Source organism: Cherax quadricarinatus, chromosome 70 (assembly GCF_038502225.1).
Source record: "Cherax quadricarinatus isolate ZL_2023a chromosome 70, ASM3850222v1, whole genome shotgun sequence".
NCBI lineage: Eukaryota > Metazoa > Arthropoda > Malacostraca > Decapoda > Parastacidae > Cherax > Cherax quadricarinatus.
The window spans coordinates 19,474,796-19,492,127 of record NC_091361.1 but is presented as its reverse complement, the minus strand read 5'-3'; the positions used below and the strand labels follow the sequence as shown (position 1 = coordinate 19,492,127).

At 42.6% G+C, this 17,332-nt stretch overlaps 1 protein-coding gene across 1 annotated transcript in view; it reads right to left on the bottom strand.

The window, feature by feature from the left end:
- The window catches only part of LOC128699594 (angiopoietin-2), a 59,155-nt gene that overhangs the window by 16,848 nt on the left and 24,975 nt on the right, over positions 1-17,332 (bottom strand). Inside the window, exons 5-8 of the mRNA XM_070099960.1 lie at positions 16,943-17,036; positions 11,253-11,411; positions 4,101-4,250; positions 2,157-2,324 (exon numbers count right to left, since the gene is read on the bottom strand). Of these exons, the coding sequence (XP_069956061.1) occupies positions 2,157-2,324; positions 4,101-4,250; positions 11,253-11,411; positions 16,943-17,036 (571 nt within the window). The remainder of the gene's footprint in view (positions 1-2,156; positions 2,325-4,100; positions 4,251-11,252; positions 11,412-16,942; positions 17,037-17,332) is intronic.

Here is a 17,332-nt window from a genome sequence, read left to right as displayed (position 1 = left end):
TAATCAGGCGTTCTTGCAGGTCAGTTGGTGTATATCGGCCTCAATCCATAATTTAGAAATTACTGACACGCTCCTGCTGAAGAACTGGGATAAATAATGTGGAAAACCCTTACATTTCGGCAACAACAACGGAAAAATAGAGGAATCACATTTTCCCAGGAGCATACCTCAGCTAAGTGGCGCTTACCCATAACGTACAGTAGCTTTTGCATTTGCCATCGTAAATTCTAGCTGTAGTGGTAGTGTTAGGGTGTGTTTCCAAAAAATAATAATTATGATCCAGTAATGAAATGGCGAGTACTCATATAATATACATGTATATTTTTGTAAATGTTGTATACTCAACAGATCCCCTCCCTTTCTTTTCAAGTCACACACCATCATACTCAATATCTTGCAATTTACCAACATTGTTGCTATTAATTTTATGTTGTAATTTGATAGGCCCGACTATGTTTGTGGGTGGGAGTGTGTGTGGGTCTTGGCGGCATGGTACAACCTAGTCTCTCTAAAATCCCACCTAGCTCTGAGGTACAGCTAACATTGGCAAGTACAAAAAAATTGTTGATTAGTTGTGCCCCCATCAAATTATTTAGATGAAATATTTCAGGAATGTACCTGTGACCTTCATCCCCATAATTTTCCACATTACTTGTCCTATAAAATTTGATGGAACATGATTTATAAACAATTCTTGAAATTGTTTTCCAATAATTAAAAATCCTGATGCGCTAGCTCAGTTTCGATTTTCAATTTGGACTCAGAATGTTCATAAGAACACCTACACTGATCTCAGTGGTAGAGCCGAACGTATTTTTTTATTGTCCAGTAAATACAAAAGTGGATACAGCAGTGGTATATGGAATGTGACATGTTCGAGTGTGAACATAATACTTATGAAAGAGTACAGAAAAATCTGTTAGCCTAATAGAATTTTTAAATATGTAACTAGGAGTATCTTCATTAGAGAGCCCCTCAAGGAAGGTTCCTTAACGCTGGAGAGGGGCTCTTGATCTAGGGAATTGGATCTGTGCTCCAGTTCCCTGAATTCGACCTGAATACCTTTCAAATCCCCCCACAGGCGCTATATAATCCTACGGGTTTAGCACTTCCCCTTAATAATAACTGTGGAAAATAATTTCCCAAAAATTATGCTGTATATTTTTATAATGTAAATATACCTGATTAATACATTACTATTGCTCTAAAGTGTATTTTATAGAAGTGAACCGACAGGGAATCTCTGGGTCTGCGCTGACGAGCAGGGGAAGCCGCCATTGTTTTGAATGTGGTACAGACACGCTAATGAAATGTGCATAAATTTTCGTCGCTCTCGAGGTTATATTGGGCTTAAAACCTCTCAAATAGGAGCCGAAATTGTTGGAATTGCAGCCCTACATAACATGAGAAATCAGGCGACTGGACAGAACCCCATAATTATGTGGAAACAAGATATTATCCCAGCTAAGTTGTCTAATTTGTGTTAGAATTCTGGCCAGTAATTTCTTCATAAATTTAGGCAAGGAGGGTTGGTAATATACACAGTAATCTCCAGACAAATGGGTGAGTCTTATGATTATAAATTCTCCTTCTGTTACATGTGTATATGTAATCATTTATTAATTTTAACATACAGTCGACATATATAGATTAATGTTTACCATAATTCTTGGTAATGTATATTTCATTTGAAATTAATATAGGTCATGAGTGACTTGTGGAGAGATAAATTATGGTAGATATCGAAGGGGTACATTTTTTGCGACCTAGGTGTCCTAAAATTCCTACTCGTCTCTGTAACTTTGATAAAAAATAATTATCTTTGTTACTATTTACTGGTATGTATCTAACGAGATTCATCCAGGTAAATTTAATTTTCCACAATAATAGTAATAATAATAATAATAATAATAATAATAATAATAATAATAATAATAATAATAATAATAATAATTTAGAGAAGTACATGAACGTTTTTGTAGGTCAACATTGGATCACTTTTTTTTTTTTAAGGGCAGCTAGAGTGATGATTATGTTTTATTCTTTGAATCACCGTACCTGGGTGGGGAACTTGTTTTAAATTTAGATTCTGAAAAAAAAAAAACGTGAGAAAAACAAGCTTGTATGTGACATGACTGTCGTACACTGGCGCTAACCTTAATGTTTTGCTCGTTCAGATCAGTGATGATGAAGGTGGTGTTGACAGTGACAGGTTTCTTCTGCACAGAAGGGAACACCACACCTGAGGGTCCCACAACACTGCGGGAAACTGGTCGTTCTGTTGTGGTCATCACCTCGCTCGTGTTGTGCTCCGTCAGGAAGCTCTGTTGATATACTCAGTGTAAGTATTACATCTGCCTATGATGCCTAGTAAATATCCTGCGACATACAGAGGAAAAAGAATGACAAATCTCGAAAATGACTAAAACAAATCCAATTAGTATTAACTTTAAATATAGCTTTTGATTTTCGAGCACTTTAAAACAATTTACTTTCATCATTAAGACAACTCATCGTGTACAATAAAGTTATTACTCACAGACTAACCAAAAAATGTGATTATTTATAATATGCCTGACACAATTAGACATGCAGAACAAGAGTTTTAAAATTAAAGTGAACCCTATAGCCATCTTACGTACAATAACCAAACTCTTCAGTGTAAATAGACTTCATTATCAAACCACTTCTGAGTTGCCGAAGGCTCTTTAAGACATAGTTTACACCACACAAAGTGTCACTGCTCTTGAAACAAGGCGTCAAAATCAAATGTAAATCAGTTTGGTCTTGGGTATTCGTATTAAAGCCAAAGGGAAGAGGAGGAATTGTAAGTTAATTGGGTTACATCTAAAGCAACCATCACTCATAGAAAGTTGAACTTTCAGGTTTGATCTGATGAAGCAGAGTTGCTCCGGATGACTCACGAAATCGGGATTAGAACCCGCGATCAGAGACATGTTGATGGCCTTGAAGGGACTTTAGCTAGAGTTCGTCACGGCCACGCTAGCTGGAGATTCGTCTGTAAAAACTTGCATTTGTGGTCACAGTGGTGCCTGTGCTAACCTTCCTATGGTGTAGAAATATACCTAGTTGGATGAATCTTATTGTGGCTAGCTGGCCCAGTGGCTAACGCGACGGTCTGGAGTTTTGAGACACTGATCGCAGGTTCTAACCCCGCCCGTGGTATGGTTTGCTCCGGATCTCTGAATCAAGATCTTTCCACCAACATCACACCTCAAGGGAGGTTCATTTACGCTGGTGAGGGGCTCTTGATCTAGGGAATTAATTAGATCTGCTCCAGTACCCTGAATTGAGCCTGAGTACCTTCCATTCCCCCCCCCCTATAGGCGCTGTATAATCCCTATGGGTTTAGGGATCAAGTAATCCACCATGAAGGGTGGAAACCTGTAATCAGGGCAAAGGCAGGAGACGATCATACTCTGAGGATTAATTAAAACTCCCATTAAGCTACATTATTATGTATACTTGCTTTTATATTGGTGATAACTAACTCGTGCCACGTTATTAAGAGACTGTACTGACGCTACTGATGTGGGGTCGTGAAGCTTGTATTGTCAGAGTTATCTTAACGAGAGAGAGAGAGAGAGAGAGAGAGAGAGAGAGAGAGAGAGAGAGAGAGAGAGAGAGAGAGAGATAAACAAAGGGAAAGACTGACCACTAAGAAGTAAACACAAGTGCTTTAAGAATCCCACAACAGTATAACAGATCAAGATAGGTAGTCTGTAGTGATTAATACAAATGAAAAAAAAAAAAAGATAAGTTGAGCAATATGTACTTTTGTAAAGGAAAATGTCATTACCATAATTCTATGAAACTAAAGATTAATCATTAAAAAAAAAAAAGGGGTGGACGAAATCTGTTATTTGTTAAAGGGACTTTAGCGCATAGTTATGATGATAATAATAATTTTAAAAATGATTGCGTGTGAACGAGTTTATAAAAAAAAGTGCTGGAAGATTAATATACGTGGTATATGTACCAAAAATAACAGCCAGGAGGGATGGGGAGGGGGGGATATGATTCATGAAGTTAGTACGAAGTTTTCTGGCCTCAGGGTGAGTGTAAACCACTCTGGTTACCTGGTCGACAAGGTCGCCCGGGGGGTCGTCGGCGGGGGTGTCGTCTTGTACCTGGTGGGTTTGAGTGGAGCGATGCAGTAGGGTCACAGGGTTGATGTGATCACGTTGTATGGAGCCCTCACGGGGCATGGTCTTCAGCGTCTGCTCCACCTTATCGGGCAAAATCACCATTAGCTATATATTCACAGAGAAAAATGGATATTACTTTGGACTCAACATATAATATATTATAAGATATATAATAATATATGTTATAATAGTATATATATAACATATCCGCATAGTTATCCACTAAGGCCTCTCGTATGTACAGTACCGTGAAAACAGTTTAAATAATATATTAAAGAAAATATTTTTTTTAACCGATCACTTATGATATCGGAAAACTAGACAGTAATTTCAATTTATATGTTAATCATCATTTACACTTGTAATACGTACTTGCATACCACCGGCTTGTCGCCACTAATTCTATTTGGTTACCTCTTGCAGACATTTACTCGATCTGCTTAAAAACGGTTACCCACCCACAGGTTCAAGGATAGGTGTTGTCCCACCCACAGGTTCAAGGATAGGTGTTGTCCCACCCACAGGTTCAAGGATAGGTGTTGTCCCACCCACAGGTTCAAGGATAGGTGTTGTCCCACCCACAGGTTCAAGGATAGGTGTTGTCCCACCCACAGGTTCAAGGATAGGTGTTGTCCCACCCACAGGTTCAAGGATAGGTGTTGTCCCACCCACAGGTTCAAGGATAGGTGTTGTCCCACCCACAGGTTCAAGGATAGGTGTTGTCCCACCCACAGGTTCAAGGATAGGTGTTGTCCCACCCACAGGTTCAAGGATAGGTGTTGTCCCACCCACAGGTTCAAGGATAGGTGTTGTCCCACCCACAGGTTCAAGGATAGGTGTTCCGCTATAACATTGTCTCTACCCTCGCTCCACTCCCCACCCGCGTCTTCGAGGACAGGCACCAGGGACTGACCATACCACCAAACACCCAACACCTCGCAACAAACAAAAAATCATACGTGCCACAATTACCTTCTACCATAACCAGCCATACACCTCGTGCTCACAGCGGGGGAAAAAAACAAATCCCATCTTGACACACAGTACCATACGCAAACATAACTTAGTCATCACATCAGCGACACATACAGGAGCTACAACTATAAAAACAAAAGCCTAACATAACCCATTTAGAAATATCACAAAAACATTATTTTCACAAGACAAACACTAAAGCAGTACACAATAAAACAATACTCATTTAAATTCAAAATATAGCATGTAAAGGCACTCTGAAAACAATATCACCGGAAAAAATTAAAATGTCATTCTCATATTATAAAACCTTGTACAAAAATAGTTGGGAAGTGTAGAAATGTAAGACTCAAATCTAGAGTATTACAGCAATGGACAGATTACTGCTAGGCTGCCCTGCTAGTGCCTTTACACACCTCAAGCGAGGTTCCTTGACGCTGGTGAGGGGCTCTTGATCTTGGGAATTGGATCTGTGCTCCTGTTCCCTGAATTGAGCCTGAATTCCTTCTATCCTTCCCCCCCCACAGGCGCTGTATAATCCCTAAGGGTTTAGTGCTCCCCATGATTATAATAATTACTATGTTTCCTTTACATCTAAGCGAGTTCAAATAGGAAGCTCGTCTGTCTTGCAGTCAGCAGACGGAGTAACAAACCTTCACAGCTCCAGATACACATCCTACAAGGGGTTTGAAGGCCTGAGCTTGCTACCACCTGCAGCTCATAAGACTGCCATCCCCACGAGCCCCTTTGGGACGGGGCAGATGGCAGACCAGAGGCCTAGCTTCTCCCTACGAGCCCCGTGAGGGCGGGGAATGTGGCTAGGCCTGGGGACAGTTGGTCCCGAAGATGAGGGGGTACTTGTACCTCCTCCCATGGGAGACTTAAGTCTCGAGACACTCCCCAGATAGGGAGCCAAGGCCGGGTCACCACTACTTGGAAAAGACCCGGGCCGGGAGAATACCGGCGAATAAAAAAAAAAAATTACACATCCTACAGAACAAATATAAATGAAAAATGCATTAACTGCCGTGTTCAGGAGACTGTACAGCATTTTTTAATCCACTGTTTTAGAAGCCACTGAACCAGCTTCATACACGAACCTTGTCATCCTTAATAAAATCCAGTACAACACTGAAAGCATTACGGGAGGCGGAGTGCTGCCAATTATATCAAAGCAGAAAACAATGAAGGCTTTGACTCACTTCACAGAAACAACCATATAACCAACATTTAAATACGAGCAGAATAATTATTTATTCAAGATTCTAAATATAATCTGATGAGAAGCAAGAAACACTGAGGCGACGATTCCATCAAGTGACCAACAGTGACACCAGACATCACTGAACCATCACATCAAGAATGACAGTACAAATCTACTCCTGCAGTTATTGGGAAGAGAAACCTAGTAAACTGTTAATGATCTGCACGACTCTGGGCTTTCAAAATAGTATGCCAATGATGTCTGCTAGGTCTGTATTAGTTGTATCACGTACTTGTAGAAATAAAGATTATTATTGTCCTAAAAAAGAAGAGCTAACGTCGCCATAACCTTCCCTCTCCTATGTGCGGTTATTTGCGTACGTTAACTATCATCAAACATTTTCAGGATAAAAATATTGTCGGTGTAAGCAAGCACATAAATTGGAGCTTTTTTGATCAACGTGCAGTTGCTGAGTGTCAGATCTAGTTTAGTGGTAGAGCGTTCGGCTCACAACAGAAAAGACCAGGCGAGGACATGGCTCCGAAATACCTGGTCTTGCTAGGCATGCTAGTGGCCTTCTTTGTAATTGTTGTTTTATAATATGCAAACCACCCATTGTAATCTTTACAGAGAAATAAAAATTTCAATTCAGTTCAACTGTCTGGCATGGTAAGACGAAGAGGCAAGAATTCAAAATAAGGAAAGAGGAGTATCTCCTAGCAGAGAACTTCCCGTCTTCTGTAAGCTTCTTAATACAGGGTGAACTTAGATTTTCTCATTACAACGGTCCCCACAAGGGAGGTTCCTTGATAAGATAAGATTTCGTTCGGATTTTTAACCCCGGAGGGTTAGCCACCCAGGATAACCCAAGAAAGTCAGTGCGTCATCGAGGACTGTCTAACTTATTTCCATTGGGGTCCTTAATCTTGTCCCCCAGGATGCGACCCACACCAGTCGACTAACACCCAGGTACCTATTTGCTGCTAGGTGAACAGGACAACAGGTGTAAGGAAACGTGTCGAAATGTTTCTACCCGCCGGGAATCGAACCCGGGCCCTCCGTGTGTGAAGCGGGAGCTTTAGCCACCAGACCACCGGGCTGTTGAGGGGCTCTTGATCTAGGGAATTGGGCCTGAATGCCTTCCATCCCCCCCCTCACAGGCGCTATATAATCCCTACGGGTTTAGCGCTCCCCCTTGATTATAATAATTACAACGGTAATATAATAGTAACAGTATATTGATTAAGGCACAGGTACACAAATACAATTATCATACATAGTGTAACTTACCTAGGATAACCCTGTCAATTCCTCTCGGTATTTTATACGTTGTTATCATATCCCCTCTAGTCCTCCTGTCACTTCAACTTTTGTGGGTTATCCTAGGTAATTTACACATGTTACTATGCATGGTAATTTGTGTAATTATTTTTATGCACCTTTACCTAAATAAACTAACTTCAGTGCTATCAGGCTGAATTCTCCTAGGCCTTCCTCATAAGTGCTGTGTAATCTTACGGGTTTAGCGCTCCCCCACGATTATAATAATTTACTCATAGGACATTTCCTTTACCCCTGGAATTATTATTATTTATTATTCGACTTCATCTTTGATTAACCCAGGGGTTAATGACCCCTCCTGGGTTAATAATCCAGGGTGACCAAGACAAGCCACAGACCCACAGAGTTCGTTAATTTCTTTTTTAGTGATGACTATTCTTGACCGGAGGTGAAGGACCGCAGTGGAAATGATCCACTTTGACATTTTTGGTTATCCTGGGTAATCTATATATATATGCTGCTATGTATGATAATTTACGTAACTGTATTTATGTCTACGTGTACCTGAATAAACTTACTAAGAGATAGAATGTAATACTAACTCCAAACAAACAATTAATATACAATCATAATTGTATATTCACTGTGAACATTCTTTAATCTACACTCATAGGATTAAAATATTCTTGACTGGTTGAATACAGACATAATTCAGCCTTAATACACAATATAGGCTGCTTAAACATGTGCTATATTCCGTATAAATAAAACTCTGTGTAAAAATTACAGTTGATGAGGCTTGTAACTCTTACATTTATCAGAAAACAAGTTTTATTAAGTAATTTCTTATTAAGTATTTTTTTTAGAGTAGTCTTGTTAGGGTTTAGAGTAGGTATATATGAATTCATATGAAGTCCGTTACAATGAGTTGTTTTGATGACAATGTTGGACTGCAGATCGTTTGAAGAAACAGTTTGGATGATCAGTCAGGTAGAAGCGGGGCCTAAGGCCACATTGCTAGGATACAGGTGTTAGTTAGTTACCATTCTGTCCTAGGCACATGTCGATTAGACACTAGGCCTGTTTTTTTTTGTATCTGTGTGTGTGTGTGTGTGTGTGTGTGTGTGTGTGTGTGTGTACTCACCTAATTGTGGTTGCAGGGGTCGAGACTCGGCTCCTGTTCCCGCCTCTTCACCGAGTGCTACTAGGTCCTCTCTCCCTGCTTCATGAGGTTTATCATACTTCATCTTAAGGCTGTGTATGGTTCCTGCCTCCACCACCTCACGTGCTAGGCTATTCCACTTCCTGACTACTCTATGACTGAAGAAATACTTCCTAACATCCCTTTGACTCATCTGGGTCTTCAACTTCAATTGTGACCCCTTGTTTCTGTGTCCCCTCTCTGGAACATCCTGTCTGTCCACTTTGTCTATTCCACGCAGTATTTTGTATGTCGTTATCATGTCTTCCCTGACCCTCCTGTCCTCCAGTGTCGTCAGGCCGATTTCCCTTAACCTTTCTTCATAGGACATTCCCCTTAGCTCTGGAACTAACCTAGTCGCAAACCTTTGCACTTTCTCTAATTTCTTGACGTGCTTGATCAAGTGCGGGTTCCAAACAGGTGCCGCATACTCCAATATGGGCCTGACGTACATGGTTACAGTGTCTTGAACGATTCCTTACTAAGGTATCGGTACGCTGTTCTCAGTTTTGCCAGGCGCCCATATGCTGCAGCAGTTATCTGGTTGATGTGTGCTTCCGGAGACAAGCTCGGTGTTATGCTCACTCCAAGATCTTTCTCCTTGAGCGAGGTTTGCAGTCTTTGGCCACCTAGCCTATACTCCGTCTGCGGTCTTCTGTGCCCTTCCCCGATCTTCATGACTTTGCATTTGGCAGGGTTAAATTCGAGAAGCCAGTTGCTGGACCAGGTGTCCAGTCTGTCCAGGTCTCTTTGAAGTTCTGCCTGATCCTCATCTGAATTAATTCTCCTCATTAACTTCACATCATCTGCGAACAGGGACACTTCTGAGTCTATCCCTTCCATCATGTCATTCACATATACCAAAAATTACTTAACATCCCTATGACTCATCTGAGTTCTCAACTTCCATTTGCGTCCTCTTGTTCCTAAGTCCTCTCTGAAACATTCTACCCCTGTCCACCTTGTCAATTCCTCTCAGTATTTTATACGTCGTTATCATGTTCTTGCCCCTATCCCTCCTAGGTTGAGTTCCTTAACCTCTCCTCATAAAACGTACCTCTTAGCTCCGGAACTAGTCTTGTTGCAAACTTCTGTATTTTCTCCATTTTTTTGATGTGCTTGAAGGGGTGTGAGTTCCATACTGGTGCTTCATACGGGCCTGACGGACACGGTGAATAGTGTTGCGAATGACTCTTTAGATGTCGAAAAGCTATTCGTAGATTTGCCTAACGTGCATCTGATGCAGCAGTTATTTGATTGATGTCCGATGCTGGGAATATGTTTGGTTTGATGCTCATACTTAGGTCATTTTTGAATGTGGTTTGCAACTTTTGCTCCCCGAGTCTGTACTCCGTCTGTGGTTTTCCTTGTCCTTCTTCAGTCTTCATAACTTTGCACTTGGTGGGGTTAATCTCCAGCAGCTATTTGTCAGACCAGGTCTGTAGCCTGTCCAGATCCGGGTGTAGCCTTTCCTGTTCCTCGTCCACTTGTATTCTCATTAGTTTCATGCTATTTACGAACAAGGATACCTCTGACTATTCCTTCTGTCATGCCATTCATGTATACGGGAAACAGCACCGGTCCCAGTACTGATCCTTGTGGAACTCCACTCGTTACATGTACCGTTTCCGACACCTCGTCACAGACCAACCATTTCTCGTGGTTTCCTTCCTGTCAGGTACGCTTTGATAGCGTAGTAGTGCTTTTCCTGTTATTCCTGCTTCCTCCTCTAGCTTTTGTACCAGTCTCTTGTGTGATACTGTGTCAAAGGCCTTCTTACAGTCCAAGAAAATGCAATTTACTCATCCCTCTCTCTCTCTCCCCTGTCTTACTTCTGTTACCTGGTCTTAGAATTCCAGTAGGTTTGTTACACAGGATTTTCCGTCCTTAAACTTGTGCTGGTTGTCAGGTATAAATCCGTTTTTTTCTTGGCGTTCCATCGCTCTGCTGATAATCTGCATAAATTTACATACATGTTAGTGACACTAGTCTGTAGTTTAGCGTTGCCTTCCCACCTCAGCTAGTGTATCCATCCATCATTCCTGGCTACCTTGGACTGCAACCGGTGGAAGATCTTCAGTCCCTGCCCTTGCAGGATATATTCAAACAGCTGTGTATACTGTACTCACCTAATTGTGGTCCCAGGGGTCGGTCACAGCCTGGCTGTGTGTGTACTCACCTAACTGTACTCACCTAATTGTGGTTGTAGGGGTCGAGAGACTGTGTGTGTGTGTGTAGTTTCCACTATGGAGAAGAGTTAATGTAATTATTTATGATAGAAACAAGTATTTAAGTACTGAATCATGTTTTCAATTGAAACTCGAGGTTATAACACTAAAATACTGTACACTATATGCAGCTATATAACCCCCGGCGTAATAGAGTGAGAGTATATAAAATGATTAAAGTTCACTCTTCTTACCTGGTCCAGATTTTGAATGATGCGGTTGGCCTTCTCGGTGAGGTCTGACTGTATGGTAGAGATGGCTCGCTCCTGCCGCTGGCTGGTGTTGAGTAGTGCCTCACTCTTAGGCACTAACACGTCCACAGAGCTTTTGGTTCCCACCACTACGTCCCACACCTGTGTGTACATCACACTCTTAGAGGCTAGATCCTCTCTCTCTCTCTCTCTCTCACTCTCTCCAGAATGCTTAAAACATTGGTTTACAAGTTCGATTTTTTAGAAAAAAAAAAAAAACACAACCATGAATTCCAGGTACAACAAGATCAGCTTTTGGCTCTGTAAATGCCTCTTGATCCAGGGAATAGGATCTTCCCTCCACTTCCTTTCATCGAGCCTGATTTGAATCCCATTCCCCACGCGCAGCATAACTCATACAGGTATAGCGCTTCCCCGTGAAAATAAGAATCTCTTCGCAGATCAAAACACCGACCCAATATAAGTTGGTCAAAGAAGAGATCTAAATATATCAGCTTAAGCCAGAGATCTTCTGAAGAAGGTATATGAATTAGGCCGAAATATACAGATGGAATTTTCAGGTTTCTCTCCAAATGTTTTATCCTATTTAAATATAATTATAAAATAAATTAAAAGAGGAACACTGGCAAGTGTTTGGTATTTGTGAAGACAAGTGTGTGAGGCTGGTGAAGACAAGTGTGTGAGGCTGAAGACAAGTGTGTGAGGCTGAAGACAAGTGTGTGAGGCTGGTGAAGACAAGTGTGTGAGGCTGGTGAAGACAAGTGTGTGAGGCTGGTGAAGACAAGTGTGTGAGGCTGGTGAAGACAAGTGTGTGAGGCTGGTGAAGACAAGTGTGTGAGGCTGGTGAAGACAAGTGTGTGAGGCTGGTGAAGACAAGTGTGTGTGAGGCTGGTGAAGACAAGTGTGTGTGAGGCTGGTGAAGACAAGTGTGTGTGAGGCTGGTGAAGACAAGTGTGTGAGGCTGAAGACAAGTGTGTGAGGCTGGTGAAGACAAGTGTGTGTGAGGCTGGTGAAGACAAGTGTGTGTGAGGCTGGTGAAGACAAGTGTGTGTGAGGCTGGTGAAGACAAGTGTGTGTGAGGCTGGTGAAGACAAGTGTGTGAGGCTGGTGAAGACAAGTGTGTGAGGCTGGTGAAGACAAGTGTGTGTGAGGCTGGTGAAGACAAGTGTGTGTGAGGCTGGTGAAGACAAGTGTGTGTGAGGCTGGTGAAGACAAGTGTGTGTGAGGCTGGTGAAGACAAGTGTGTGTGAGGCTGGTGAAGACAAGTGTGTGAGGCTGGTGAAGACAATTGTGTGAGGCTGGTGAAGACAATTGTGTGAGGCTGGTGAAGACAATTGTGTGAGGCTGGTGAAGACAATTGTGTGAGGCTGGTGAAGACAATTGTGTGAGGCTGGTGAAGACAAGTGTGTGAGGCTGGTGAAGGCAAGTGTGTGAGGCTGGTGAAGACAAGTGTGTGAGGCTGGTGAAGACAAGTGTGTGAGGCTGGTGAAGACAAGTGTGTGAGGCTGGTGAAGACAATTGTGTGAGGCTGGTGAAGACAAGTGTGTGAGGCTGGTGAAGACAAGTGTGTGAGGCTGGTGAAGACAAGTGTGTGAGGCTGGTGAAGACAAGTGTGTGAGGCTGGTGAAGACAAGTGTGTGAGGCTGGTGAAGACAAGTGTGTGAGGCTGGTGAAGGCAAGTGTGTGTGAGGCTGGTGAAGACAAGTGTGTGAGGCTGGTGAAGACAAGTGTGTGAGGCTGGTGAAGACAAGTGTGTGAGGCTGGTGAAGACAAGAGTGTGAGGCTGAAGACAATTGTGTGAGGCTGGTGAAGACAATTGTGTGAGGCTGGTGAAGACAATTGTGTGAGGCTGGTGAAGACAATTGTGTGAGGCTGGTGAAGACAAGTGTGTGAGGCTGGTGAAGGCAAGTGTGTGAGGCTGGTGAAGACAAGTGTGTGAGGCTGGTGAAGACAAGTGTGTGAGGCTGGTGAAGACAATTGTGTGAGGCTGGTGAAGACAATTGTGTGAGGCTGTAGACAAGTGTGTGAGGCTGGTGAAGACAAGTGTGTGAGGCTGGTGAAGACAAGTGTGTGAGGCTGGTGAAGACAAGTGTGTGAGGCTGGTGAAGACAAGTGTGTGAGGCTGGTGAAGACAAGTGTGTGAGGCTGGTGAAGGCAAGTGTGTGAGGCTGGTGAAGGCAAGTGTGTGAGGCTGGTGAAGACAAGTGTGTGAGGCTGGTGAAGACAAGTGTGTGAGGCTGGTGAAGACAAGTGTGCATAAACAATCGTACAGTAAAAATTCTTTTCATATTTCACAAGTAATGTTGGGTACAGCTGCTAGTAATGTTGGGTACAGCTGCTAGTAATGTTGGGTACAACTGCTAGTAATGTTGGGTACAAATGCTAGTAATGTTGGGTACAACTGCTAGTAATGTTGGGTACAACTGCTAGTAATGTTGGGTACAACTGCTAGTAATGTTGGGTACAGCTGCTAGTAATGTTGGGTACAGCTGCTAGTAATGTTGGGTACAACTGCTAGTAATGTTGGGTACAGCTGCTAGTAATGTTGGGTACAGCTGCTAGTAATGTTGGGTACAACTGCTAGTAATGTTGGGTACAACTGCTAGTAATGTTGGGTACAACTGCTAGTAATGTTGGGTGCAACTGCTAGTAATGTTGGGTACAGCTCCTAGTAATGTTGGGTACAGCTCCTAGTAATGTTGGGTACAGCTGCTAATAATGTTGGGAACAGCTGCTAGTAATGTTGGGTACAGCTGCTAGTAATGTTGGGTACAGCTGCTAGTAATGTTGGGTACAGCTGCTAGTAATGTTGGGTACAGCTGCTAGTAATGTTGGGTACAGCTGCTAGTAATGTTGGGTACAACTGCTAGTAATGTTGGGTACAACTGCTAGTAATGTTGGGTACAGCTGCTAGTAATGTTGGGTACAGCTGCTAGTAATGTTGGGTACAGCTGCTAGTAATGTTGGGTACAACTGCTAGTAATGTTGGGTACAGCTGCTAGTAATGTTGGGTACAGCTGCTAGTAATGTTGGGTACAGCTGCTAGTAATGTTGGGTACAGCTGCTAATAATGTTGGGTACAGCTGCTAGTAATGTTGGGTACAGCTGCTAGTAATGTTGGGTACAGCTGCTAGTAATGTTGAGTACAGCTGCTATTAATGTTGGGTACAGCTGCTAGTAATGTTGGGTACAGCTGCTAGTAATGTTGGGTACAGCTGCTAGTAATGTTGGGTACAGCTGCTAGTAATGTTGGGTACAGCTGCTAGTAATGTTGGGTACAGCTGCTAGTAATGTTGGGTACAACTGCTAGTAATGTTGGGTACAACTGCTAGTAATGTTGGGTACAGCTGCTAGTAATGTTGGGTACAGCTGCTAGTAATGTTGGGTACAGCTGCTAGTAATGTTGGGTACAACTGCTAGTAATGTTGGGTACAGCTGCTAGTAATGTTGGGTACAGCTGCTAGTAATGTTGGGTACAGCTGCTAGTAATGTTGGGTACAGCTGCTAGTAATGTTGGGTACAGCTGCTAGTAATGTTGGGTACAGCTGCTAGTAATGTTGGGTACAGCTGCTAGTAATGTTGGGTACAGCTGCTAGTAATGTTGAGTACAGCTGCTATTAATGTTGGGTACAGCTGCTAGTAATGTTGGGTACAGCTGCTAGTAATGTTGGGTACAGCTGCTAGTAATGTTGGGTACAGCTGCTAGTAATGTTGGGTACAGCTGCTAGTAATGTTGGGTACAGCTGCTAGTAATGTTCGGTACAGCTGCTAGTAATGTTGGGTACAACTGCTAGTAATGTTGGGTACAACTGCTAGTAATGTTGGGTACAGCGACTAGTAATGTTGGGTACAGCGACTAGTAATGTTGGGTACAGCTGCTAGTAATGTTGAGTACAGCTGCTAGTAATGTTGAGTACAGCTGCTAGTAATGTTGAGTACAGCTGCTAGTAATGTTGGGTACAGCTGCTAGTAATGTTGGGTACAGCTGCTAGTAATGTTGGGTACAGCTGCTAATAATGTTGGGTACAGCTGCTAGTAATGTTGGGTACAGCTGCTAGTAATGTTGGGTACAGCTGCTAGTAATGTTGGGTACAGCTGCTAGTAATGTTGGGTACAGCTGCTAGTAATGTTGGGTACAGGTGCTAGTAATGTTGGGTACAGCTGCTAGTAACGTTGGGTACAACTGCTAGTAATGTTGGTTACAACTGCTAGTAATGTTGGGTACAACTGCTAGTAATGTTGGGTACAACTGCTAGTAATGTTGGGAACAGCTGCTAGTAATGTTGGGTACAGCTGCTAGTAATGTTGGGTACAGCTGCTAGTAATGTTGGGTACAGCTGCTAGTAATGTTGGGTACAGCTGCTAATAATGTTGGGTACAGCTGCTAGTAATGTTGGGTACAGCTGCTAGTAATGTTGGGTACAGCTGCTAGTAATGTTGGGTACAGCTGCTAGTAATGTTGAGTACAGCTGCTATTAATGTTGGGTACAGCTGCTAGTAATGTTGGGGACAGCTGCTAGTAATGTTGGGTACAGCTGCTAGTAATGTTGGGTACAGCTGCTATTAATGTTGGGTACAGCTGCTAGTAATGTTGGGTACAGCTGCTAGTAATGTTGGGTACAGCTGCTAGTAATGTTGGGTACAACTGCTAGTAATGTTGGGTACAACTGCTAGTAATGTTGGGTACAGCGACTAGTAATGTTGGGTACAGCGACTAGTAATGTTGGGTACAGCGACTAGTGATGTTGGGTACAGCTGCTAGTAATGTTGAGTACAGCTGCTAGTAATGTTGAGTACAGCTGCTAGTAATGTTGGGTACAGCTGCTAGTAATGTTGGGTACAGCTGCTAGTAATGTTGGGTACAGCTGCTAGTAATGTTGGGTACAGCTGCTAGTAATGTTGGGTACAGCTGCTAGTAATGTTGGGTACAGCTGCTAGTAATGTTGGGTACAGCTGCTAGTAATGTTGGGTACAGCTGCAGGTGATGCTGGGTACAACTGGAGGTAGTTATTTTGTTGGGTACAGCTGCTAATAATATTGGTACAACTGCTCGTAATGTTGGTTACAGATGCTAGTAGTGAATATTGGGAACAACTGCTAGTAGTATTAGGTACAGCTGCTAGTAGCTAATATTGGGTAATTCTGCAAGTAATGTTGGTTACAGCTGCTGGTTATTTTTGGTACAGCTGCTAGTAGTTATATTGGTATAGCTGCTAGTAATGATGCAGCTGCTAGTAATGTTGGGTACAGCTGCTAGTATTTATGTTGGGTACAGCTGATAGCAGTTATTATGTAGGGTACAGCTGCTAGTAGGGTACGGCTGCTGGTAGTTATTTTGTTGGGTACAGCTGCTGGTAGTTATGTTAGGTACAGCTGTTGGTGGCTATGTTGGGCACAGCTGCTGGTAGTTATGTTGGGTACAGCTACTGGTAGTTATGTTGGGCACAGCTGCTGGTAGTTATGTTGGGTACAGCTACTGGTAGTTATGTTGGGTACAGCTGCTGGTAGTTATTTTGTTGGGTACAGCTGCTGGTAGTTATGTTGGGTACAGCTGCTGGTAATGTGCAGATAATAACATTAAAGGCAACACAAGCAACTTTTGTCCATCACACAGCCACTTGTTAAAACAATTACATTTCTGTGAATGTCAGACAACCTAGAGAGACACTCACTTCTTCCATTTTCTCCCAGACAGTCTCCATGGGCGACATCCTGTCCACTAGGGAGTCGATCTTGGTGCGAGGTGGCGGCGGACCTGTCACGTTCCTACAGACACACAACACATTAAAAATCACGGAACGAGTGGGGGGCCTAAACCACGGAAAGTCCTAAAAATTCACGGGCCTGTGTGTTAACCACTTGGCCGTGATTGTTTACAATCGTGACATCACCACAAACATATTACCTGTTACTACCAACTACTTCGAAGATTTTTTTTTGAAATTTCGTGTTTTACCTTCTTTGAGGTATTTATAAGTTGTTTACTTATGGAGGTATATTTATATCAAAATTATATTCTTGAGGCTAAAGATCACTTTAGATAGTTGGACTAAAACCAGAGG